Below are 24,954 nucleotides of genomic sequence, written 5' to 3' on the forward strand. Positions count from 1 at the left end.
AATACTGCTCTGATCCATTTTTGGGGGGACACGGAAGACTTCTAGCTTTGAGTGACTCCCAGGCCAGGAAAAGACCTGCAGTAGGTACAAGCTGCAATGCAAGCAGCCCTGCCGATTGGGTCATGGGACCCAGAAATATCTGTAGATTGGCAAAGATGTCACACACAGTTTCTGCCAAGGATTCTCCCGACAGAGAAAGCACAGTGTCGACCCCAGGGTGGCGAAGCAAGGCCATGCACCACGTTCCAGAGGAACTCCTGGTGTGCCACTGAGCCGACAGAGATGTAGGATCAGAACACAGGCTATCACACGACATGCAGCCAGCGTGGCCCATCGTGAGTTTATTCTGTTGGAACGCCCAAGTATTTCAGGGTGGGCGGATACAACAGCGGTCCATCGGGAGGTGGATCCTAGATCAGGCATTAGCAGGACCGGAAGACACAAATAAGCTGCATAAGCAGGTGGGTCAGACCCCCGTGACATTCACCCCCCCCGCCCGCTTATGACTGCCCCCGCTTATGACTATATTGGACAGGCTGGAGTGGGGAGGTGTTCTTTATAATCAGCAAAGGAGGGAAAAAGCTGAGCAGTATTTTCACTCATTTAATTCTTTTTTTTTTAAGCTCAATAACCTTGAATTTAACTTTTTTTTTGCCCGCCCCCCCCCCCCGCACCGCCCAGCACAGCATGTGGCATCTTAGTTCCCCAACCAGGGATTGAACCCGTGCTCCCTGAAGTGGAAGTGCGGCGTCTTAACCACTGGACCGCCAGGAAGCCCCCTCATTTAACTCTTTGTCATGGAATTTTTAGGCATCTACAAAAGTAGGACAATCTCTAATGAACATTGTAAATCAACTATACGTCAGTTTTTTAAAATGACAAAAGAAAAGTAAGATAATATGATGAACCATCCCCATCCCAATGACCTTTCCCCTAGTTTCACTACTTATCAACTCGTGGCCAGTCTGGTTTCATCTATGCCCCTGTGGTATGCAGAACAATGGTTCCCCCAAAGATGCCCACCTCCTAGTCCCTGGACCCTGTGCATGTGTTACGCTACATGGCAAAGGGGAATTAGGTGGCAGATGGAATTAAGGTTGCTAATCAGTTGGTTTTAAGATTAGGAGCTAATCCTGGATTATCTGGGTGGGCTCAGTCTAACTACGAGGGTCCTAAGGACCACAAGGGTCCTTAGAAGATGATGGCAGGAGTCAGTCACAGGAGGTATGACTAGAGGAGAAAGCCACAGAGGGATGCAGCAATGTTAGCTGTGAAGATGGAAGATGGGGTCATAACCTAGGAATGTGGGCAGCCTCTAGAAGTAATAAGAATCCTGGGGGATTCATTTAGGAGATGTCAACCTTTAAGTTTAGGGTGGGCAGGGACTTCCCTGGTGGTCTAGTGGTTAAGACTCTGCACTTCCAATGCAAGGGGTGCAGGTTCGATCCCTGGTCAGGGAAGTAAGCAGCCACATGCCCTGCAGCCTGGCCAAGAAAATATTAAAAAAAAAAAGTTTAGGGTGGGCAGTTGGTGTTCCAACTGAGCTCATGAGAGCTCGTGGGGCTGTTTGACTGGGATGGGCTTTGAATGGTTGGGTTTGGTGCGACTAGAGCTGGAAATGCAGTAAATTGGGCAGGTGTTGGGGCTTATATCTGATGTGGTGATTGTAACCGGGAATTCATGGTGGGGCCTGGAGATGGATGGGAACTTTTCTCCTCCTCTACCCTGACCCTCACCTCTCCCATCCCTGCCCAGCTCGAGAGCACGGCAGACACCACATCCCCAGCGCACACATCTTTATTAGACCGGATGTGGGATTCCCAAACCCAAACAGGCTGCTTCTGTCCTTCACCAGCGCAGCCATAGAGACCTTCCCCCTAGTTCCTGGGGAGACCAGCTCCCCTCTGGAAGGTGTCAAAAGTTAGTGGCTGTCGTGGGTGCCCTGGAGCCCCTGGTATGGCAGGGGAGAGAGTCACGGCTGTGCCCCGAGTCGTCCTCCCCTAACCCTCTGCGCTTAAGACGCTGCCCCTCCTGGAAAAGGGCGGCCACGTCCAACAATGCATCCTCGATGTGCTGCCCCAGCCGGTGGGAGTCCTGGAAGGAGAGATGTGTCACGTCCAGGAGAAGCTGGGAGAGGAGCTCCCAGGGGCTGAGAAACAAGAGGTCTGGGGTCCCCGTTCCTGGGTCTGAGGGGTGAGGGGTTTGGGTATTAGGACTCCTGGATCATGGGATGGTCGGGAGATGGGAGTCTGCGCTCCTACGAGAGCAGGGAAGTGGGAGTCCTGAGGGAGGAAGGGGCGGGGGTGGGTTAGTCTCACCGTTCTTGTGCTTGATTTTTTGCTGGAGATGTGGAAGGTGATCACATCATCCCCCATGAAGATGTAGGAAACACCATAACCATGGTCATCAGCCTTGACAGGGACAGAGTGAGGGCAACAACATAGCCCCCGGTCCCCCTCCCCACCCCCCACTAGGTAGGAGTGCGGATGCCCAGCCCCCTCCTCCCTCCCTCAGGGCCCAGGTCCACTCACAGGCCCGAATCCACCACCAGAGGAAACATAGTCGGGGTAACTGTGGACGTCGAACAGGTGGATTTGCTGAACAGGAATCTGGCTGGTGGCCAGCTGCCACTGTTCCGAGTGAACCTGAGGGACAGAAGTCGGTCACGTGTGCAATAAAGACAAACTGACCGGCAAGTCCGCGCCGCCTCGGCTGAACTGCCTATTTCCCTTAAATCTGTGCCGTTCTGCCCCTCCGCTTCCTGACGTCACCCCTCTGCTCGTCTCCCTTTTGACCACACCCCTCTTTCCTTCTCCCAGAACCCGCCCTCTCTCCTTGTCCCCCCCCCAACTACGCCCCTCTCCCTTTCAACCCCTGACCCCGCCCCTCTCCTCTCTGACCACGCCCCTCGCGTTTCTTTCCATAACCACGCCCCTCTTTCCTGGCCCCTTTTCCCTCTCCGCTCTCTCCCTTTCTTTCCCGGGTCTCCCTAACTCTCTCCTCTGTTGATACCTCCATTTTCCAACATCACCCTCCTTTCCCGGAAGTGCCTCCCTTCTCCAGTGGTTTGCCACTTCCCTCTTTAACCCTTTCCCTGCACCCCAACCTGGTCCAGGAAGGGAGACTGCAGGTGGAGGAATTGGGAGACGATGTAGAGAGCAAAGAGGTGGCGGTCGACCCCCTGTCCACTCATCGCTGCCTTCAGCAGAGCTTGGTGCTTGTCTACCGCCAAGCGGAACAGGGCGAGGCACTGTGGGTCCTGGGGTCCCCGGGGAGGTCACAGGTCATGGAAAGACAGGAAGTGGGCTTACTGCTGAGGCCTGTCACACCCCCCCGCCCTCAGCCTAGCTTGCAACATCCCTGCAAGGCAGAGATATCAACTCTATTTTGCAGAAGGGAAACAGGCACAGAGAGGGGAAGTCATTTGCCCAGGGTCACACAGCAAGGCAGAATCAGGTGGATTCCCAGGGCTGTCTGACTCTAGGGCCCAAACTCCTTCCATTGAACCACAATACTTCGTAAGTTTGGGGGAGAGGGAACAGAGGTGCCTGGGGGGTTCTGAGCAGAGAGGTTATATAGGGAACATGAAGAATGGTACAAATGAAAGGCACAAGGTCACACAGAGGTTAAATAAAGAGACCTACATTGTGGAACCAGGGCTCCCTCTTGGGTGCTCCCCCAGTGCCCTCTGTGTGACCTCCATTAAAGCATGTATCACACTGTGCTGAACTACCTCTGTCTCCCCCCATCAGTGAGCTCCTTGAGGTCAGAGACCAGGCTTGGTTCCTCCCCTGTCCCATCACGGAGCTTGGACCTGAGAAGGTGCTCCTTAAAAGTTTGTAAATGTATGAATGAGTATGTGGAAATGACTGAAGCCTCAAACGAGGCCCACACCCACTGTCTTCTCTTTGTCCTCCATGGCTCTCACAAAGTTGCAGGCCTCCCTCGTGCAAGAACGCACCGTCTCTGTCCGCCCTTCCAGGAACAAGCGAGTCATGGTCGACTCATAAGTCAGGCAGAATTGACCCCTGTCCTGGGGACAAGGAGGAGAGGAGCCTGTCAGCTAGGCCCAGGAAGTCTTCACGGACTTGACCCCCCTCTGTCTGGACCTCCAGCTCCTCCTACCCATGGACATGTGATTGGGAGAGAGAAATCAAGATGGCGGACTCACCATGGCAATAACCAAGAAGTCATTAAAGGGGTCAATGCGGCGGGTCTTGGGGGCCCAGGTGAACTGAGGTCCTGAGAGGGGGTGGGGGTCGGGAACCCAACTGACCCGAAAGTAGGCCAGCTGCAAGGCCATCTGGATGAAGCTGTCTGAAGAGAGATGCCAGCGTTTGATGAAGCTCTTGCCGAAGTGGGAGAAGGGGAAGACGTGGCAGTCGATGTTTCCAGACAAGGTCTTGGCTCCCCTCAGGGCTAGAGAGATGGATAGATGGATCTGCCAGAGAAGGAGGAGGGAGGAATGGCCAGGGGTTACAGATAGGGGTAGGTCAGAGCTGGGAATGGGGCTGGAAGTGAGGGGAATGGAGTGAGGTTGGGGTGGAATATGGAAAAGGGGACAAAGAAGGGAATGGAGCTGAAGGGCTAAAGATGGGGCTGGCAGTGAAGGTCAGGATAGGATTGGGGCTGGGGATAGGGATAGGATGGGGAATGGGGTTGAAAATGAGGACTGAATTGGAGCTGGGGTTGGGGTTGGGACTGGGTATAGGATGGGATATGAGTTAGGGTTGGGTATGGGATGGGGTTAGGGTTGAGGATGGGGTTAGTGTTGGGTATGGGATGGGGCTAGGGTTGAGGATGGGGTTAGGGTTGGAGATGGAATTGAATTAAGAATAGCGATGGAGTTGGGGATGGAGATGAGTTTGGTGTGGAGATGAAGTTGGGTTTGAGTGGGGATAGAACTAAGTTGACATCGGGGATGGAGATGGGATTGGGGTTGAGCGTGGGGCTGGGTGGTGGGAAGAGGGTTAGTATGGGGTGGGTTTGCATTTGGGGTTGTGGTTGGGATGGGGTTAGACTGAAGATAGGGTTGGGGTTTGAAGTTGGGGCTTTTGGGGGGATGGGGTGTGGGTTTGGTGTTGGGTTAGGGATGGGGTTGATTTTTCAGTTGAGATTGCAGTGGGGATGAGGTTAGAGTCAAAGCCAGGAATTTGGGGACTTGGAAGAGAGGCCTAGAAACCAGGCCTAACCTTGTCTGGAAGGTCCCAGTGCAGCCGCTGGGGCTGGGGCAGTGAGAGGTCAGGGTGCCCCTTGCAGTGACCATCTGCCGCGTAGCCCAGCTGAAAGCATTCTGTGGCCAGAGTGAACTGTGTACAAACGGAAGCTGTCAGAGTCCCTTCCTCCCTCTGGACCAAGGGACATCTAACCAGGGACCTCTTTTCTTAAGTCCCTTCTTAAGGGGGTCAGGGACAATCCTTGAGAAACAGAAACGTCTGATGGTCACAGGTGGGTTCTTGGGGTCATACTCATTGAGAGCAAGGCTAATACTAATACTCGGTGCTTACTGCCCTTGTACTTCTGACAGGCGGATAAAGAGCCACCAGTGGCTGCCCCAGCCCTCCCAAGACAACCCCCGCCATGATCCTAGGACAGGAGAGAGAAAGCTGGGCACAGCATGGGCTTCTAGGGCTCAGCATTCCTTCTGATTGAGTGGTACCCAGGCCCTGCTGGTGGTTAAATGTTTTAAATCAGTCCTGATGGGGCACCTACTATGGGCCAGCCTCCCACTTAATTTCTCCCTAGAAAGAAGGGATTAAGATCCCCATTTTGACATTAGAATTAAATGAGGAGAAGAACCTCTCACTTTATGCCTTAGACTTTCCATTTCTCTTTATCTTACTCTACGTGACATCTCTTTGTTCAAAGTCAATATGCAGAGATGACAGATGACAGGCAGTGTCTTGAGGGTCTGAGGTTAAATTGAATTGAGAGTGTCATTTACCAATATAATCAAAGGCAAATTCCCATTTTATAAACAATAAACAGGCACAGAAGACTCAGTGCTTACCTGGGGCTGCTCTCAAGATCTGGAAGCAACCTCCCTTCCCCTCATACATGCCTAATCCGCACCCTGGATCCCAGCTAACCCCTCATGCAACACCACGGAAGACTGGGAAACTGGTGGGGTGCAGACACCACCCCTTATGATTTAGGTACTAAGTGAAACAGAGAAAAGAGAGATGCTAAGGTTCTCAGGACTGGAGTGGAGCTTAAAGATAAAAGAAAATCCAACCTTTTCACCTGATGAAGCAGAAACTGAGGCTCAGAGGAGGGGAGTAACTTGCTGAAGGTCACACAGCAAACCAGAGCTGGGAGATAGGTCTGACCCAGTGCGAGTATGATACGGTTGGTCACACTCTGGTCTCAGAGCATTCTGGATTCTTATTCTCGCTCTGTGACTCTGGGCAAATCACTTCCCTTCTCTGAGCCCCACATGCCCATTCATCAAAGAAAGGTCATAGGGACTTCCCTTGTGGTCCAGTGGTTAGGACTCGGCGCTTTCACTGCTGGGGCCCAGGTTCGATCCCTGATTGCGGAACTCAAGCCATGTGGCACGGCCCAAAAAAAAAAGAGAGAGAGAGGGCTTCCCTGATGGCGCAGTGGGTGAGAGGCCGCCTGCCGATGCAGGGGACACGGGTTCGTGCCCCGGTCCGGGAAGATCCCACATGCCATGGAGCGGCTGGGCCCGTGACCTGTGGCCGCTGAGCCTGCGCGTCCGGAGCCTGTGCTCCGCAACGGGAGAGGCCACAACAGTGAGAGGCCCGCATATCGCAAAAAAAAAAAAAGAGAGAGAGAGAGAGAAAGAAAGGTCATAATCCCAGACACCCTTTTTTGCTGCGGGGCGACCCTGGTCTGGTCTCTGCCTCTCTCTGAGCCTCCGTTTTTCCTCTGACCTTAAGGCACTGGAGAAGAAGGTCTTTGGAGATGGGCGGGGGGTGGGGGGCAGCCCGCAGGGTGTGGCCGGCCAGCTGCCATACCTCCCACATGTGTCCTGAGATGGGGCAGTCAGCCCACGAGTGCTCCACGCTGAGGCCCAACTTCCCGTTGGAGAAGACGATTAAGGAGAAGGATTTGTCAAACCAGCTGCGGGGGGAAAGTTCAGAGTATTCACCAAAGAGGCCAGGAGGGACGTCGGGGGGCTCTCTGTGAGAACTCAGGGGGTTTCCGTGGGGAGATCTAGGAATCAGGCCTGGGTTCCTGGTATGGTGAGCTCTAAGAAGGTGGAGGTACTGATGGTCTCTGAGATGTGTCTCAGGTTTGGAGAGTTCAGGGCTTTTGAAAGAATGTGATAAAAAAAGTTCAGGGTTTACGGATACTAAGAGCTTAGGCGGACTCTCCCAGGAGCCTCAGAACTCAGAGTGGTGCCTGGTGGGCATCAAGGAAGTTGTCTGAGGATCTCTACGTAGGCGGGGTCCCAGGTGTGAGGTCCTGGGTTTGGGGTGCCTGCATTAAGGTCTGAGGATTCCATAGTTTGCAGTTCTGAGTCTGAGGTCCCCAGGCTTGGGGTCTAGCTGCAGGTCTCTGGGTCTAGGGGTCCCAGGTTTGGCATTTGTTAATCCTCATATCTGGGGTCACTGGGTCTGAGATTCTGAGTCTGGAGTCCCAGGTCTAGAGTTTCTCAAGGTCTGAGGGTCCAGGTCAGGGGTTTGGTGGTCCTTAGATCTGTGGTTCTGGATCTGGGGTCCCAGGCCTAGCGGTTATCTGCTTCAGAGGTCCCCAGGTCTCAATGCATTGGGTCTGGGGTCACAAGTGGGGTGGGGTCCAAATCCCCAGGCTGACTCACCGGTCGTGGCCCCTACCGGCCAGCAGGGCGTGGGCGTAGGCGTCTAAGGAAGCTGCGGGGTCCTCCCTGGTGAGCCCCGCGGGCTCAGAGTCGAGTGATACAAAGAAAGCAGCCCCTTCGACGGCCTCCAGGGCCTCCTGGGCCTGGGTCTTCAGGGACCTCCGCACCTGGGCCCACATGTCCCTGTCGGGGGAGTGCCTGAGTTCCGGCTGACTCTCTACCCTGCCCAGCCTCCACCCAGCCTGCAACCTCAAGATGCTGGCTGGGCCTCCGGGCCCCCAGATCTGTGACCCTCACCTTGGAGCAGCGGTCAAGGCCGCCAGATGCTCCTCGTGGGGGCAGGCAGGAGAGGGGTCGTCCAGGATTCGCTGGAACTGCTGCTCCAGGGCCCGTGGGGAAAGCAGGCCGCTTTGGGTGTGGGTCCCCACGCGGAAGAATCGGCCCCGGTGGAAGACGGCCACGTGTCTGCTGTCACGGAGGTGGCGGATGTGGTCTAGGGGTGATACATTATAAGAATAACGTGCTCTGTGATGACCTAGATGGGTGGGATGGGGGCGGGGGTCCAAGAGGAAGGGGGTATATGTATACATATAGCTGATTCACTTTATTGTACAGTAGAAACTAACACAACATTGTAAAGCAGTTATACCCCCCCAAAAAAAGAATAACGACCTTTATTAGGCACTTTACCAAGTGGCTTGCACTGTCTGACACACTCCTTTAATCCTCACCACCCTAGGTACCCTTATTACCCCATTTTAGAGAAGAGGAAACTGAAGCTCAGAGAGGGTAATAATTTGCCCAAGGTCACACAGCTTGGGAGTTACAGAGTTGGTATTTGAACCCAGGCAGGCTAGCTCCAGAGAGCATGCTCTTAGCCACTACACTGTTCTGCCTCTATCAGTGAGGAGGGGAGAGGGGGCTCACCTTTGTGGACCCCGGGAATTCGCGTGGTGTTGAATATCTTCTCATACTGGGCAGAGCACAAGGGCCGCATTCCCATCAGCAAAGTCTGCAGGAGGTCATGGGCCCATGAACTGCTTCCCAGGACCCATGTGGCCTCATGGTCTCAGGACCACAGCCTCTGTCCCCAGCCCGCGGGGACAGCCCTCTTACCGGCAGGATCTCCTGTCGGTTCAGGCGGTGGCGGTACAGGAGGAGGGCGTGGACCGCGTTCCCGGCACGGGCGGCCTGCACGGGAGTGGGCGTGACATACAGGAAGTCCTGCGGGCCGGTCCAGGGGATAGCAAAACGCCTGGGGTCAGGTTTGCCTCTGATGGGGCACTGACCCCAAACACAGGTCTTGATCCCAACAGAGGCAGGATGGTGAAATCCAGATTGTGATTGAGGTCACTGACCCTAAACCCCACATTCTACCCAGACACCCCAACCCTAGACCCCAGAAACTATGAACCCCATCCCCGGCCCGGTGCCTAACCTCCTTCTCCCCTTCTCACCATCATATAATAGTTGCTATTCACCATCAGTGAGTTCCGGGAGCGCAGGTACACAAATTCTTCCCACCAGTCACTGACCTAGGAGTGGGGCAGAGAGACACAAAGCTGCGGTGGCTGGGGTCAAGGTACGGGGGGTGAGTGGGGGAGGGGAGCCCCCCCAAGACTTTACTATGTCAAATAGGGAGAGTGGAGCTCAATGAAGGAGGCATCAAGATCAATAACTAGCAATAACCTAGAAGTCCATCGATGGGGGATCAGTTAGCTAAACCATGTAACCCTCGTGTTATGGAACACTTCACAGCTGTTAAAAATAAGTTACATCTGGACTTCCCTGGTGGTGCAGTGGTTAAGAATCCGCCTGCCAATGCAGGGGACATGGGTTCGAGCCCTGGTCCGGGAAGATCCCACATGCTGTGGAGCAACTGAACCTGTGCGCCACAATTACTGAGCCTCCACTCTAGAGCCTGTGAGCCACAACTACTGAGCCCGCGTGCCACAACTACTGAAGCACACGTGCCTAGAGCCCATGCTCTGCAACAAGAGAAGCCACCGCAATGAGAAGCCCGCGCACCGCAACAAAGAGTAGCCCCCGCTCACAGCAACTAGAGAAAGCCCGTGTGCAGCAACGAAGACCCAACGCAGCCAAAAATAAATTAATTAATTAATTTTTAAAAACGTTACATCTACATTACTGACAGAGAATGAGCACCAAGACAGGCTGCAGAGTGAAAAAGGCTAGGCACACAACAAGATATATGAAACTATCCCATCTTATTTAAAAAAATACTACTAAGGCCCAACCTGTTCACCAAGTGGATGAATAGACAACCAAAATGTGGTCTATCCATATGATGGAATGTTAATATAGAAAGGAATGAAGTTCTAAGTCTTTGGGGCCACAATGAAAACATTATGCTAAGTGAAATGACTCAGGCACAAAAGGACAAATAGTGTATGATTCCATTTCTATGAAAAATCTAAAATAAGCCAATTCAGAGAGACAAAGTAGAACAGAGGTTACCTGGGGCTTTGGGGAAGTGAGAATAGGGAGATTTTGCTTAGTGGACACAGAGTTTCTGTTTGGGATGATGAAAAAGTTCTAGAGAGAGATAGTAGTGATGGTTACACAACACTGTGACTGTACTTAGTACCACTGAATTGTACACTGAAAAATGGTTACAGTGACAAATTTTATATTATGTATATTTTATTTTATTTTTTTTGCGGTACATGGGCCACTCACTGTTGTGGCCTCTCCAGTTGCGGAGCACAGGCTCCGGACGCGCAGGCTCAGCGGCCATGGCTCACGGGCCTAGTTGCTCTGCGGCATGTGGGATCTTCCCAGACCGGGGCACGAACCCCTGACCCCTGCATTGGCAGGTGGACTCTCAACCACTGCGCCACCAGGGAAGCCCAATATATTATGTATATTTTAATCACAATTAAAATTATATATGATATTTGTTTTATATATATTAAATATTAATGTGTTATGATATATAACATATTACTAAATACTTTAAAATTATATGTTATAAATAAAAATTATATACTTAAATATATGTATATATCTCCCTGGGTATAAATATATGTATATATACACTCAGAAAAGACTCTGAGCAAAGTGTTTCTCACAGGCGATGGTGGGAGAAACAAGAATTAAAGGGAGGTAGTCAGAGAGGACTTGAATGTTTTCTAGATGTTTTTCTTTCTTCTATGTCATAGAATCGCGTAGAATCTATGAAGACATACATGTTTGCTTGCGTCTTAACGTTCATGGCATCCTACACTTCCTTACACTTAGACTAGGCAGGATGTAGTTGTCATTCCCCGGAAATGTGCAACATCTTCTGGAAAAATCCATAAGTTTCCAGCGAACGGTAGAAAAGTTCGATATATTGACCTAGCCAGGGGTTATCTGGTTATATGCATACATAAAACTTCATTAAGCTGTACATGTAAGATTTGTGTATTTTACAATACTATATGTATAATATTGTGGAATTCCCCGGCTGCCCAGTGGTTAGGACTCTGCACTTCCACTGCAGGGGGCATGGGTTCAATCCCTGGTCGGGAACTAAGATCCTGCATGCCCCTGTGGCCTGGCCAAAAATAAATAAATAAATAATTTGTAACATTATATGCATATCATGTACCATTTTTTTCAAAGAAAAACCTCACCAGCATCAAAGCTTGCTAAAGTCTATGACTCAGAAGAAAATCCTAGAGATCATTGTGGAGCAAGATTTTAACTTCTAGGAACCCAACTGTTGGGATGGGATGTCGGGGAGGGGTGGGGCAGTAGGGGCATTGGGGAGGTGGCAATGAATCAGAAAATCTCCAAAGAAAAAAAAAAAAAGAAAAAAGAAAATCTCCAAAGCAAAGCAAAAATTTATCTGGTTTTAATAAAGGCCACTTTAGTGCACTGCACCAATGGCTTTGGGTACATCATAGGATCTTTCAGGAAATGCTACATTGTCAAGGTTCTTACTGTGTTCCTGACAACACAGAGGATGAAGCTGTGCAGAAAGTAGGAAGATACGGACAAGTCTGAGTCAAAAAGCAATTGAGAAGAGATGGATTCTGAGCGTGAAAGTCTTAGGGATGCTTAAGCCAATTTATTACAATTTACATTTCCGTTTTTCTGAGCTTGCTTGGGAGTGATAGTTGATACAAATCTATGTTTAAGCAAGTCTGAGCTGTTTTAACGTATACAGTTGATTCTTATTACTCGCGGTCGTTATGTCCTGTAAAGTGGCAGTGAACGCTGATTAGCGAACACTGAGCCATTGTTCCAAGGGGAAATCAGGGTCAGGTTCCTTCCAGCCCTGTTCCATCTCAGCTGGGAACGTGCACGGCGGGCAAGCCAAAATTTTTGCCATCCCGCGCATGTCCGTGAATGACTATGAAAGTGCCATGAATACTGATTTGGGGTTACAAATACATTTTAGCAAGTCAGCAAATCTGCAAATACAGAATGCATGAATAATGAGGATCGACCTATATAATAAGTGATAAGAAAGCACTGTGTTAGACTTTATTTTCCCTTAGTTGTCCATAAGATAATGGTGTATGTTATAACTGGCAGTGCCTTAGAGGTACAATGAAATATATATAATATGGTGTGTATATACATTATATATAATAAACAACACATATTTATATAATTTATATATTATATAATTGCTACATTATTTATATGTGTATATATATATATATATTTTTTAAGAGCAGAATCTGGTCCAAGAGCATGAAGGGAAAAAAAAAAACCCTTAAAACTAAGGCTTGTTGGGCTTCCTTGGTGGCACAGTTGTTAAGAATCCTCCTGCCAATGGAGGGGACACGGGTTCGAGCCCTGGTCTGGAAAGATCCCACATACCACCGAGCAACTGGGCCCGTGCGCCACAACTACTGAGCCTGCGTTCTACAGCCTGCGAGCCACAACTACTGAGCCCGCATGACACAACTACTGAAGCCTGCGCGCCTAGAGCCCGTGCTCCACAACAGGAGAAACCACCGCAGTGAGAAGCCCGCGCACCTCAACGAAGAGTAGCCCCTGCTGGCCGCAACTAGAGAAAGCCGTGCACAGCAACAAAGAACCAAAGCAGCCAAAAATAAATAAATTTATGAAAAAAAACCCACTAAGGCTTGCATAAAAAGAATGAAATATTGCCATTTGCACAACATGGATGGACTTAGAGATTATCATACTAAGTGAAGTAAGTCAAAGAAAGACAAATATTATATGGTATCACTTATATGTGAAATCTAAAAAAGTGATACATCTGTCTCTTCTTCCTACCTCCACCTCATCACATGCTGCCTGACAGATATTTGTGGCTTCCTACGGAATGGGAGGCCTGGAAGCCGCTTACAGGGTGACTCGCTTACTGGTTCTATGCCTCGGTTTCCCAAGGATCTCAACTCAGAGTGCGTTCTAGGGCTCTAGCTCCTGAAATCATAGTAGAAGCCCGTTTGGCGTCTTTGCCCAGACAGGGGAGAGGAAACAAGAACTGGGGGCGGGGCTTACAGACTCGGCAGGCCAGAGGAGGGGCTGAAATGTTGGAAGGGGCCCGGAATTCTGGTTTAAATATTGGAGGGTTGGGGGCGGAGCTCTGGATGTGGGCGGACCCTGGAGGCGGAGCTTAGATTATTGAAGAGCCGGGCTCAGAATGCGGGAGCACGGGGGGACGGGGCTCAAAAATGTTGGCACAGGATGGACGGGTTCCAGAATATGGGAGAGGAGGGAGGAGCTCAGAATATTGGATCCATCTGGGGCTGGGTTTAAAATATTGGAGCGTGGGGGCGGGGCTCAGAATGTTCTCACGTCTGGAGTGAAGCTCCAATCTCCGCTGGGCCTGGGGGTTGTGGGCGGGGCGAAAAACTGGCAGGGTTAGGAGGGCCGGCTCAGAACCTTTGCCTACAGGATGCTGTACTCACATAATTGGACGCCCACCAGGACTTGAGCTGAAGGTACCACTGCAGCAGTGACGCCTGCAGCCTCAGGAATTCCCGTGCTAGGGCCGCGGTCCAGTCGAAGTCCTCGTCGGAGAGGACGGGTCGGACAGACTCCAGATACTGAGGGGCAAGGAGGGGAAGACGGCAGGTCACACCCCACTGCTCAGCAGCCTCCCGCTCCATCCCCGGGTACCTGGCCCACCTTGCGCACGGTGTCCTGCACGGAGGGCACAGGCTGACGCGGCAGGGAGCGTTGGTAACTGAAGAGCATTGGGTGGCGGCCGGAGAAGATGCGAACCAGGGCCTGGCGGAAAATTAGTGGTTCATTAAACTCCTCACTGCAGCCCGGCAGCCAGGTGTTGGGGGTAGCGGGGTGGCAACCCACAGAGAGAACGGGGCAGAGAGAGTTTGAGCAGGGCTCTGCCCCTCGCATACCAGCCAGGTCTTGGTGCGTGAGGACGTGGCTCCGTGGGGTTGGAGGAGCCAGCCGTGGTAGGACAGAAGTAGCCTCAGGGCCACATGAAGCGTGAAGATCAGAGCTCCCCACAGACACGAAGCAAACAGCGCGGCCGCCAAGACCCCCCGAAGCCTGTGATGCTGTCCACCCCTGGGGTGGGGTGGGGTAGAGAAAAAGAGTATAGGCCTGGGTCTCCTGGCCTCAGAACACCCCTTGCCTCCAGCCCCACCCAGCGCCTGCCGTTCCTAACACGCTGACTCTGATCTTTTAGCTGTTGGAGGAATATCCTGTAGCATTAGAGTTGGTCAGAAAAAGTCCAGTTTCCTCATTTGTGAAGTGCTAGGTGTGATTTTTTTCTCGGTACACCCACCGTCTCCTCCCAGGACTGCGGAGACGCCAAGCTTCTAAAATCACTTCCCATGGAAATTGGCAGGTGCTTAATAAATAAGAGCTGGTATTTCTAGTGAAATATACCAGATCAAATTACACTGTAAGGCAGTGGTTCTCGATATGTGGCCCGTGGACCAGCAGCATCAGGACCACCTGGGAGCTTGTTAGAAATGCAAATTTCTGGGCCCCATGATCTCCATCTCTTGGCGTTCAGGCTAGCAATCAGTGTTGTAACAAGCCTTCCAGGTGACTTCAATACAAACTCAAGTTCAGGAAATGCTGGTCTAAAGATACAGTAAATCAACGTGTTTGCAAAGTTGCAATCAGACAGGCTGTGAGCAAATCCCACCTGGAGGACTCGGGGCAAGCCACTTCCCCTCTGTGGGTAAATCTAGCCTTCCTAGAAATTTCTATGTCTGATCCTGGATCTGCCCTTTGAGGCCGTCTGCACAAAGTTTGAACCTTCTTCCCCAGGAGGACTAATCCAAGAGTTAGAACCTGCCACTTCACCCACATCTGGTTTCCAAACCTTCCCCAACAACTATAGTAATTCAACCACTCCTATTTAATAACCTCCTAGTAATGTACTGAATATTCCACATGCATGATTTTGTTTAATTACTCCAACCACCCTAAGAAGCAATTAGTATTATTCCCACATTACAGGTGAAGACCCTGACACCAAGAATGGTGAGGTCTCTTGCCCAAGACTACACAACTGTAGATTAGCAGAGTTCATACTTCCGTTAGTATATATAACCATAACTGGATATTGTCTACTTTGCCACCATCCCCTTTAGCAAGAAGCAGCCAGGATGGAAAATGTACAGAGACAAGAGAGGAAATCACCTCCTTTTACTTGAGTCTGTACCTTTATTTATCTGACCCCAAGTAAGTCTCAAGGGTTACTTTTCTTTAAGGGGCATACATGCTGATAGAGAAACTTACTGGGTGGAGGGAAAGGGATTAGGAGGTTACTGGGCTGAAGTGGGAGACCTCACCAGTCTGGCAGCAACTCTTTGATTTTCTCCATCAGTCCTAAGGAAGGATCCAGCTGGAGGAACCAGGCAAGCTGGATTGCACTGAAGAGGAACAGCCAGCTGAGGGGGCTAGCAGGGAACACACCTGTGAGAAAATCATTCTGCGGAGAGGAAAGGGCACCTATTCAATCAATTATCCCATCTGCTCAGCACCATTCTTAGATGTTGATTCAGCACTGAGCTGGGTGTACCAGACGCCGTGGGGAACAGACACATCTGGGTCTTGCCCCCAGGGAGGTCAGACCAGAATGGAGTACTAATGGTGATAGGATAGGGCAGGTTGCTCAGCCTGAAGGAGTCAGGGAGGGCTTCCTGGAGGAGAGGTTACTCCCAGGCAGGACCCCGAAGGTGAAACTGTCAAAAAAGCAAACTGGTATCCCCTATACAGCAGGGTCCAGAGCTCAGGAGCTGGCCATGGGATGACTGAGGAATGAATCAAAGTGTTGGGTAACTAATCAGACTCCCAGGGGAGCATGCTAGAGTTGACTAACATTTCCTTTTAAATTTTTATTTATTTATTTATTTATTTTGGGCTGCATTGGGTCTTTGTTGCTGCCTGCGGGCTTTCTCTAGTTGCGGCGAGCGGGGGCTACTCTTCGTTGTGGTGCGCGGGCTTCTCATTGTGGTGGCTTCTCTTGCTGAGGAGCACGGGCTCTAGGCGCGCGGGCTTCAGTAGCTGTGGCACGTGGGCTCTAGAGCGCAGACTCAGTAATTGTGGCTCACGGGCTTAGTTGCTCCACGGCATGTGGGATCTTCCTGGGCCAGGGCTCGAACCCGTGTCCCCTGCGTTGGCAGGCGGATCCTTAACCACTGCGCCACCAGGGAAGCCCCAAGAGTTGACTAACATTTAATGAGCACTTACTACATGCCAGGTGCCATTTGCAAGGCTTAACTCTTTAATTAACTCCCAACAACCCCGTGAAGTAGGTACTAAGATGTTCTCTTTTTACAAAAGAAAACACGTAGGTTCAAAGTCACACAGAGAGCATGGTTAAGCCGGGATAAGAGCTGCTGTTGGTTTTGGTATCACCACCAGGGCTCAAGAAACCACTCCCTCTCCTCTTCCCACATTTTAATAACCAAGAAGGCCTCAGAGATCATGGTTTAGACCTTGGGCTCTGGAGTCTCCACCCTCTGCGTTCAGATCTCTGCTCTGTCACTACCTAGTAGAGTGACCGCAAGCAAGTGACTTTACCTCTCTGTCTCAGTTTCCTCATCTGTAGGATGGGAACAATCCCAGTACTTGGCTCATAGGGCTGTCACAAGGGCTGGATGAGGAAATATTCCACAAATGCTTACTGCAGTCCAACAACAGTGACAAGACAGCAAGATTCCTGCTCTCATGGGGGATAGAGACAATACCTACATAAGTAAAGGCTTTAGTGAAGTGGGTCGGATGACGAGAGGTGCTATGGAGAAAAACAAAGCAGAGGGCTCGGGGTGGGGGGAGCAGAATGGTAAATTGCATAGCTCATAGCCAGGCACACTGTAGGTGCTCAGTAATTATTATGATGATCCCCTCTGTTGCTAAGCTACTTCTCACTGGAGATGTAGTTACTTGGCAGTCTCCCTTTGGCTTGGCAGGAAAAGGTTACTGGCAAATGTGGTTATTTTTGTTGTTTAATTTTCTTTTTAAAAGAAATTTTCAGTTCTTCTATGTAGGGCTCTGTATTGCAATAGAACAGGGGCATCCTAATAACAGGAAATGTCTCCATAGCACTTCCCAAGTACAAGGAGCGTCATTAAATTATCTCGTTCCCCTGCCACTCAGTAAGATAGAAATTATTATTATCTTCATCATACGGGTGAGGAAACTGAGGAGATAGGAAGTTTGAAGAACTCCTCGAAGGCCACATGGCCAGGAAGTGGTGGAGGTAGGATTTGAACCCAGGTTCCCTGGCTCCAGGGTCCACTGTCAATCACTTAAACCATCCGGGATGCCTTGTGACCCTAATGCACCAGGATGAACCACAAGGTACCGAACTCTGAAGTCTGCCGTATCTCAGAATTTCATATTCATTTGGAAATGATTTCAGATGACACTCAAATCTCCTGCCAATGAACCACCCACTAAGTGCCGGATGCCGTGCCATATGCTTGGCCCAAGTGACCCACTGCACATAATTCACAACAGCTCTTTTGGCATAGATATTGAGATCCATTCTAGAAAAGCACCCCAGGATGGTGGGGCCTCAGCATGGACTCCAGAGCCAGACTGCTAATTCTAGCTCTGCCTCTACTTCTGCATCTTAGCAGCTGTGTGACCTGGGAAAAGTGAAAGCACCTCTCTGGGCTTCCGTAAAATGGGACTAATGATAGGCTTACCTTAGAAGGCCCTAATGGGACTTCCCTGGCAGTCCAGAGGTTAAGACTCCATGCTTCCACTGCAGGGAGCGCGGGTTCGATCCCTGGTTGGGGAACTAAGACCCCACGAGCCGTGCGGCACAGCCAAAAACAAAAAGCCCTGATGAGGACCAGATGAGCAACAGAGTCAGAGGGCTTGGTTGGTACTGAGCCTGAGACACATTACTACCTAGTTTGATTTTAGAAATGAGAAAGCAGAAGCTCAGAGAAGTTACTAACATGCTGGAGGCTACACAGCACCTATGTGGCATGTAAGACAAGAATCGCGATGCTGGAGTGGTCACTTCTGTGAGCCAGGCCTTCTGCTAAGACAACTAATGCTTACAACAATCCCTTGAGGCAGGGACTGTCAAGGTTCCCATTTTTTAAGTGAAGAAAGTAAGGTTTAGGGCTTCCCTGGTGGGGCAGTGGTTAAGAATCCGCCTGCCAATGCAGGGGGCACGGGTTCGAGCCCTGGTCCAGGAAGATCCCACATGCCGCAGAGCAACTAAGACCGTGCGCCACAACTACTGAGGCTGCGTGCCACAACTACTGAAGCCCGCATGCCTAGAGCCCGTGCTCCGCAACAAGAAAAGCCACCAAAATAAGCCCATGCACTGCAATGAAGAGTAGCCCCTGCTCACCGCAACTAGAGAAAGCCCGCACGCAACAACAAAGACCCAACGCAACCAAAAATAAATAAATAAAATAAATAAATTTTTAAAAAAGAAAAGAAAGGTTTAGCAATGAGTCTATGGAATTACAGCTCTGGCATTGCTGATGGCACAGCCCCCATCTTGGGACCAAGTTCCAGGAGCTACGGCTTCAGGGTGGTTCCTGGGGTCCCAGACTGGAGAGGAAGGATGTGAGAGCTCCACGTGACCATCAGGGAGAGAGGCAGCTATGTGACAGAAAGGCAAGAGTTGTCATTATTACAATTATCAATTAATACTAATATGAGGATCTGGTGGGGGCCATTTGCAACAGGTGACATGAGTCAGAAAAGAGCTTCAGAGGTGACTCAGATACAGGGGTGACAGTCAAAATATTCGACACAGCAACACCAGTCCAAATCCGTCTATAAGCATAGAAATCAGAACAGTGGTTGCCTCGCAGTGAGGGTGAGGTAGGGAGTGCTGGCTGGAAAGGAGCTCGAAGGAACATCCTAGAATGATGGCAGTGCTGTCTTGATGGGGAGTTGGTTACACAGGTATTATACAGGTTACAAAGATATTACAAAATTCAAGGACTGTACACTTAAAAACAATCTGTGCATTTTTCTGTATATAATTAGATCTTAGTTTAAATGTCTATTTATGTGTATATATATAAATGTGTGTATTTAACCACAGGTTAACATTTTAGCTGCTGGGTTGGCCTGAGGTGCAGGGGGTCCCAGGGGCGGGGTCTCTCTGGGAGTTTGGGTTAGTGGCTATTTATTCACTGGAGCAGATACATCTCTATTTTAATAACCATTTTAACAGCCAATATGGCCACAGAAGTGTGATCCACCCTGCTCAAATGTCTCGGCTTCCAGAGATCCTCCTGGGCTGCCCCCTGGTTTTATTATAACACCTCCATGCTCCCTCTTCCCTGCCTGCTTTATCTTCCTCCATAGCACGTCACCACCTAAAATACTCTATGGTTTGCTTGTTTATCTTCTTTATTGCCTTCTCCTCCAGCTTGATCAAGAGCTCCAGGAGGGCAGATCTGTCCCTCTTGCTCCCTGCCGTGTCCCCAGTGCTCCAAACAGTGCCAGGCCCTTAACAGATGCTCCACAGATTTTCGGTAAATGACGAACAATATTATAATCTAAAGCTAACACTTACTCAGCACTTGCCACGGGCCAAGCACCTGGCTCAGTGCTTACATGAACTCAAAACTGTCCTGTGAGGGAGGTGCTACCATCACTCCTGTTTCACACGTGGGGAACCTGAGTCTCAGAGCAACGCGCTTGCCCAAGGCCACACAGCTAGTCAGTGGCAGAGCCAGGATTCAAACTCAGTCCTGGCAGACCCCATAGGTGTTCAAGACCTGTGTTCACAGAAAGAGGGTGTGACCAGCAGGGAGACTCCATACGTAGATGGTGCCAGAGTTCTAGAACCAGGGAGTCTCGGGCTGACCTGGGTGGGCCCTGGGTAGATGTGGGCATTCTAGGGCAAGGAGTTTGTCTTTTCCAGAGCTGGGGCAGCAGGGTTTGTGGTGATGGGTAACTAGACGATACAGACAGTGGAGGTTCACATCTCAGAACGGTAGGGAGGGTGTGCCACATATTGGAGAGGGTACTGGAGGTTCGCAGCAGGGGCAAGGAGGGGCCTCTCAGACCCAGTGGGTAAGGACTATGGCAAAGGGAGGCCTTCAGGATTGGGGTGTGGGCTACCCAAGATGTTGATCAAGTCATGGGGTTCTGGAATCGGAAGCACCTCGTTTAGAGGTAGAGATGAAAGGGAACGGTAAGGGGACTGAGTTCTAGAAAGTGGAGTGAAAGTTGTGTTTGTGGGTGTGGGGAGAGTGGGAAGGGCTTCCAGGAAGTGGGTACAAGAGGTAAAGGGCAGTTCCCAGTAGGTGAGGTTGAGGATCCCGGAAGTGAGCCATAGAGAACCCGGAAATGGCTTTAAGGGGTCCTGAAGAGACACCAAAATTCCCAGAAGGGGTGACAGGATCCCAGAAGTGGGACCACCAGGATGCCGGAAGGGAGCCTCAAACATCCCGGAAGCAGGTAACTGGATTCCCGGAAGGAAACCAAGCCGCAGCCCTCCTCACCCAGAAACGGGACAGATGCCTTTTCCAAGAGCGCAGTCCGGAGAGGTAGATCTCCTGCAACATCGGGGCACTGAGCTCCACTTCTCCCGCGTCCGAAGTCAGCGAGGGTCGGAAGCCCACGGCCTGGTGCGCTTCAGCCATGTCACGCTACAGCCCTGGGAGGAGGACAGAGGGTCATTCTCCAGACCCCCAGCCCCTTCTCCGCAGACCCAGGGACATAGGACGCCAGCTCACCCTTCCCTAACCACCTGAGGGGTCTTGAGGGTCCTGGCCGAAGACTCCGGTATCGGGAGGACTTCAGTTGGGGACCTCTGTGAACACACAGAAAGGCAGGAGGGATAATTTGCGGGATAATAGCCCTTTTGCGGCTATTCTGAGAACATGGTGCGGGGACAGTGCCCCCCCCCCGCAAGGGCCTTTCAAGATTCGGGGTTCGGGGCGGGAAACCGGTCCAGGGTGAGTTGCGGGATCTCGGGAAAAACATTAGTCCTAAACCCATTTGAAACGAACACCTGCCGGACGTTGGCATTGTCCACTCCATTTCCGCTTCCCATTCCAAGGCTGGGGCTGGGGGGTGGGAGTGAGGAGGGATTTGGGTGGGGGTTCTCTATAAATTCATACGCTCTGGGGTAGCCCAGCGTCCCCTCCCCCCGCCCCCGGACTGAAGGGGATGCGGGGGGGGGAAGCACCCTACTGCGCATGCCTCGCGGGCAGGGATGCTGAGGCTGAGAGCAGAGGCGAGCGTCGAGGACAAGTGATGGAGAGGCCCGCACTCCCAACCCAAGACACAATCCTCCAGCCCCCGCAGGAGCTCGGGCCCCTCCAGTCCGGCACTTACCACGCTGAGTCAGGGGTCCGCCGATCGGATCCTGGAGACCAAGCCCGAGTACACCCCCCCGACCCCCGATTTAGAGCGCCGGACTCAAGCCTCCCACTTGCATATACCCAATCCCAGTGACTGTGAGTCCAAGACTTGGTCGATGGGCCTCCGGAGCACCTGTCCGCCTCCAACTATCCAACATCCAGGAACCCGGATTTCTGTCTAACGGGTGCCTCGCCGGGTATTCAAGTCCCAGGTTTTAACCCCGCCCCCTTCCAATCTTCTATCCCCGCCCCCTTCCAATCCCCGCGCTCAGTTCCCGCCCCCTTCGAATCCCAGCGTCCAATCCCCTCCTTCCGTTCGATTCCCAGCCCACAGACTCCTACCCGCCTGATTCTCCACCATTGGGCCTCCCCCGTTCTACGCAGCACTTCTCCTCCGAACCCGTTTCTTCGGCTCTCCAGTCCACTCTTTGTCTCTCTTCTTTCTCTTTGAGGAAGGAAGCTCAGCTTGGAACTCACAGCCCACGCGCGTGGGAGCCAGAGTGAATCTCAGCCCTACCACCCAGGAGAGGGGGGAGGACTGCTTTGGGGTCAGGTCGGCCCACCAAAACCACCCACGGAAGATGCAGCTGCAGGGATTAAGTTGGCGTGGAGGTGCTACAGCAGATTGGATTCAAGTTAGCCAGAGGGACTTCCGTGAAGGGAAAAGTGCGTGGGTAAAGGTGAGGGGCTCAGGGACCTAGCTCAGATTGGGAGGCCAGAATGGGCACAGACAAGCAGAGACTGAAACATGGAACTCTCGTTTTATTCAGCTCTGGACGTTAATATTCTTTGTCCATGCTGGGTCCGGTGTGCACGTGGTCCAGCCCAGTCGCTGCCTGGGGAGAGCCCAGGAGGTGGAGTTAGGGGAAAAGAAACTTGGGGTCACGGCCCCGATACACAGATGGGTAGACTGAAGCCAGCGGACTAGCAGAGATGTGCCCAACATCACCCAGAGAGCCGGGCACTGCGCTGGCCTCCTTGCCTCAGGCTGGGGTCCTGGAGACGCAGCAGGAGTCTGGCCGCGCGCCGCCGGCGGCGCCCATAGCTGTGGGGATCCTGAGGCTCGCGGCCCGCCTTCCCTGAGAGCTCCTTGGTGGAGGCAAAGCGGAGCCAGTATATGATCTCTGGCAGGCGGTGCGTCTGGCACGTGCCCAGTGAACAGAGGTGCCTGTGCTGCTGGGAGACCTGGCGCTGGGGCCGCCTGGGGATGGAGCGTGAGAGAAAAGCGGGTTCAAACAATCCACTCGAGAAATGGAGCCCTGTGGGCGACCCAGAACTCCGAGATTGGCGGGCGCGTTTCCTGATCAACTTCCGATTCCACCGAAGCGGAAAACCGCCTAGAGAGGTCGCACGCCCCTCGCGGTCTCCCTCCGGCTGTGTCCCCGCTGACACCGGCGTTTCTCACCTGCCCGCGGAGTCCGGGTCCCCCAGGGTGGAGGAGGCGAGGAGCAACAGCAGGAGGATGTGGGCGGTCATCGTGGGGGTGGGGCGGGCGGGGTCCGAGAAACCGGTGGGTGAAGCGGGTCCTCTGGGCTGCTGCCCCACCCCCTTCCTGGGCCTGGAAAATGCCCCCTGAGCGCCTGCTTCAGTGCGAGGAATCCTGGCGTCCCCACTTCTCAGGCCGAGAAAACGGAGGCCAAGAGCCACACCACGCCAGAAGGGCAGGATTAGGATCCGGACATCCACCTCCCGCACCGCGGCCACGGAGCCCTCACGGGTCCCGCCGAGGTGCTATCTACGCCCCTGGGAAGCCTCGGGAGACGCGACCCCTTTAAGGCGGAGAGAGGAGGGGCGGGGCAGCTGACACCTGCAAGTGACGTCGCAGCTTCTGGCTTCCAGGAAAGGGGTGGGGGCGGGGAAGCGCTAGGCTATTTAGATGCGAACTCACCCACATCTGTCAGGGACCAGACTAGCGTTAAGTCTCAGGGGACAGGCGACTTCCAGAGAGGGGGCTGGGCAATGTGGGACATTGGCAATTGGGACAGGTGGCAAAGACAGCCAACTGAAGTTGTAGAGTCTGAGCCCTAACACCCTCCTGGTAGAAGAGGAATAGGTGTAGACGGGTGTGGGGTGCAGGCAGGCCTAGAGCTCCAGCTGTACTGAAGCAGGTGTAGGAGGGCCATGGAAAGAAAAGCCTGGGATTCCGTCTCCGGTGATCCAGGTCGTGTGGACAGAGACCTGGGGGACCAGCTACTCGAGAAAGGAAGGGCAGGCACATGTAGACACCATGTCAGCAGCAGGGGCTGAAAAGACAGCCCCTGGGGAGTTGTGAAGCAGGGTAGTGGAGCCTCAATGTGCATCTCCGTAAAGTGTGGCAGAGGGTGGGAACCCCCCCGAGCTCCGAGCCAGGATGGGGGAGGTAGCAGGCACCCACCCCCACAAAGAACTCTATCCCCGGACCTCCCTGGTGGTGCAGTGGTTAAGAGTCCGCCTGCCAATGCAGGGGACACAGGTTCGAGCCCTGGTCCCCTGGTCTGGAAAGATCCCACATGCAGCGGAGCAACTAAGCCCATGCGCCAGAACTACTAAGCCTGCGCTCTAGAGCCCGTGAGCCACAACTACTGAGCCCGTGTGCCACAACTACTGAAGCCCACGTGCCTAGAGCCCATGCTCCGCAACAAGGGAAGCCACTGCAATGAGAAGCCCGCGCACCACAACGAAGAGTAACCCCCACTCAGCACAACTAGAGAAAGCCTGCGCTCAGCAACAAAGACCCAATGCACACAAAAATAAATAAATAAAAGAACTCTATCCCCCTCCATCACCCCCCCGACTCAGTTTCCCCAGATGGAGAGGGCAGGGCAGTAGTCACTGCCAGTCAGCCCTGGTTTGGCCTTGGAGGGTCCTGGACAGGAAAGAACAGCCAGAGAGGAACAATGTGTGTGATGGGGGAAGGCGGGAGAGAGAGCTTTCTGGGGAACTTAAGGGCCCAGCTGTGCCGGGAACCCACACCCCAGCCCTCGCCCAGCCCAGCAGGGCAGCTGGGAGCAGAAGTCTGGCCCAGTGGGGACAAGAGGGACCAGGGCCTCAGGAGGCCCGAGAGGGAGGTGGGGGGAACAGACCCCGAGAGCCAGTGGAGAAGGCCCTGCGAGTGACCTGAGGGCAGAGGTGGGCCAAAGACTTGAGAGCAGGGCTGTGGAAACCCAGAGACGGCCGGGGGTGGGGTGGAGGTGTAGTAAGACGAAGAGACACAGAAGTGGTGACAGAGACCGGCAGCCACCAGCAGGCGCTGTCCCCACGCTCCGGGTGCCTGGCATCTCAGCACCTAAGGACGGAACCCCAACCCCACTTCGCCCCCAGGAAGCTGAGCCATCCCAGCTGAGGATTTATTGGCGTAAATGCAACCATATAAAAACATAAGTTATGAAAAACACAGTCACGATGTGCCCGCAACCC

At 52.4% G+C, this 24,954-nt stretch overlaps 2 protein-coding genes across 5 annotated transcripts; both read right to left on the bottom strand.

Moving 5' to 3' along the window:
• Nucleotides 1-1,781: 1,781 nt before the first annotated feature.
• Nucleotides 1,782-21,776, bottom strand: CPT1C (carnitine palmitoyltransferase 1C). 4 transcript variants are annotated; one of them, XM_060288427.1, is made up of 20 exons: nt 21,533-21,776; nt 20,943-21,005; nt 20,695-20,849; nt 15,550-15,689; nt 14,137-14,308; nt 13,904-14,005; nt 13,684-13,821; nt 9,244-9,321; nt 8,903-9,010; nt 8,714-8,759; nt 8,084-8,279; nt 7,787-7,969; nt 6,981-7,086; nt 5,193-5,309; nt 4,277-4,441; nt 3,899-4,033; nt 3,107-3,259; nt 2,532-2,645; nt 2,319-2,411; nt 1,782-2,094 (listed from the first exon to the last, which is right to left on the bottom strand). In XM_060288427.1, exons 3-20 carry the CDS (start codon nt 20,833-20,835, stop codon nt 1,915-1,917), a joined length of 2,367 nt encoding a protein of 788 aa, XP_060144410.1. In that variant the 5' UTR covers nt 20,836-20,849; nt 20,943-21,005; nt 21,533-21,776; the 3' UTR covers nt 1,782-1,914. The 4 variants fall into 4 exon arrangements, with proteins under 4 accessions (XP_060144410.1, XP_030705778.1, XP_060144411.1 ...); XM_030849918.2 differs by having other exon boundaries at nt 8,714-8,798; XM_060288428.1 differs by lacking the exon at nt 3,899-4,033 and having other exon boundaries at nt 8,714-8,798.
• Nucleotides 21,777-22,355: 579 nt separating this feature from the next.
• On the bottom strand, nt 22,356-24,888 carry ADM5 (adrenomedullin 5 (putative)). Its single transcript, XM_030849921.2, has 2 exons — nt 22,964-24,888; nt 22,356-22,759 (listed from the first exon to the last, which is right to left on the bottom strand). The coding sequence occupies exons 1-2, from the start codon at nt 23,032-23,034 to the stop codon at nt 22,504-22,506; spliced, it is 327 nt and encodes a 108-aa protein (XP_030705781.1). The 5' UTR covers nt 23,035-24,888; the 3' UTR covers nt 22,356-22,503.
• Nucleotides 24,889-24,954: the final 66 nt, after the last annotated feature.

Source organism: Globicephala melas, chromosome 19, assembly GCF_963455315.2.
Source record: "Globicephala melas chromosome 19, mGloMel1.2, whole genome shotgun sequence".
NCBI lineage: Eukaryota > Metazoa > Chordata > Mammalia > Artiodactyla > Delphinidae > Globicephala > Globicephala melas.

Excerpts from the sequence above, each read along its gene's own strand:
- CPT1C (XM_030849918.2), bottom strand. The coding sequence starts at position 20,835 with ATGGCTGAAGCGCACCAGGCCGTGGGCTTCCGACCCTCGCTGACTTCG. Across the intron at positions 5,310-6,980 it reads TCTCAGGACACATGTGGGAG|TTCACTCTGGCCACAGAATG; the intron begins GTATGGCAGCTG and ends GTTTGTACACAG. Across the intron at positions 4,034-4,276 it reads TGCAGCTGGCCTACTTTCGG|GACAGGGGTCAATTCTGCCT; the intron begins GTCAGTTGGGTT and ends CCTTGTCCCCAG.
- ADM5 (XM_030849921.2), bottom strand. The coding sequence starts at position 23,034 with ATGACCGCCCACATCCTCCTGCTGTTGCTCCTCGCCTCCTCCACCCTG. Across the intron at positions 22,760-22,963 it reads GACCCGGACTCCGCGGGCAG|GCGGCCCCAGCGCCAGGTCT; the intron begins GTGAGAAACGCC and ends CTCCATCCCCAG.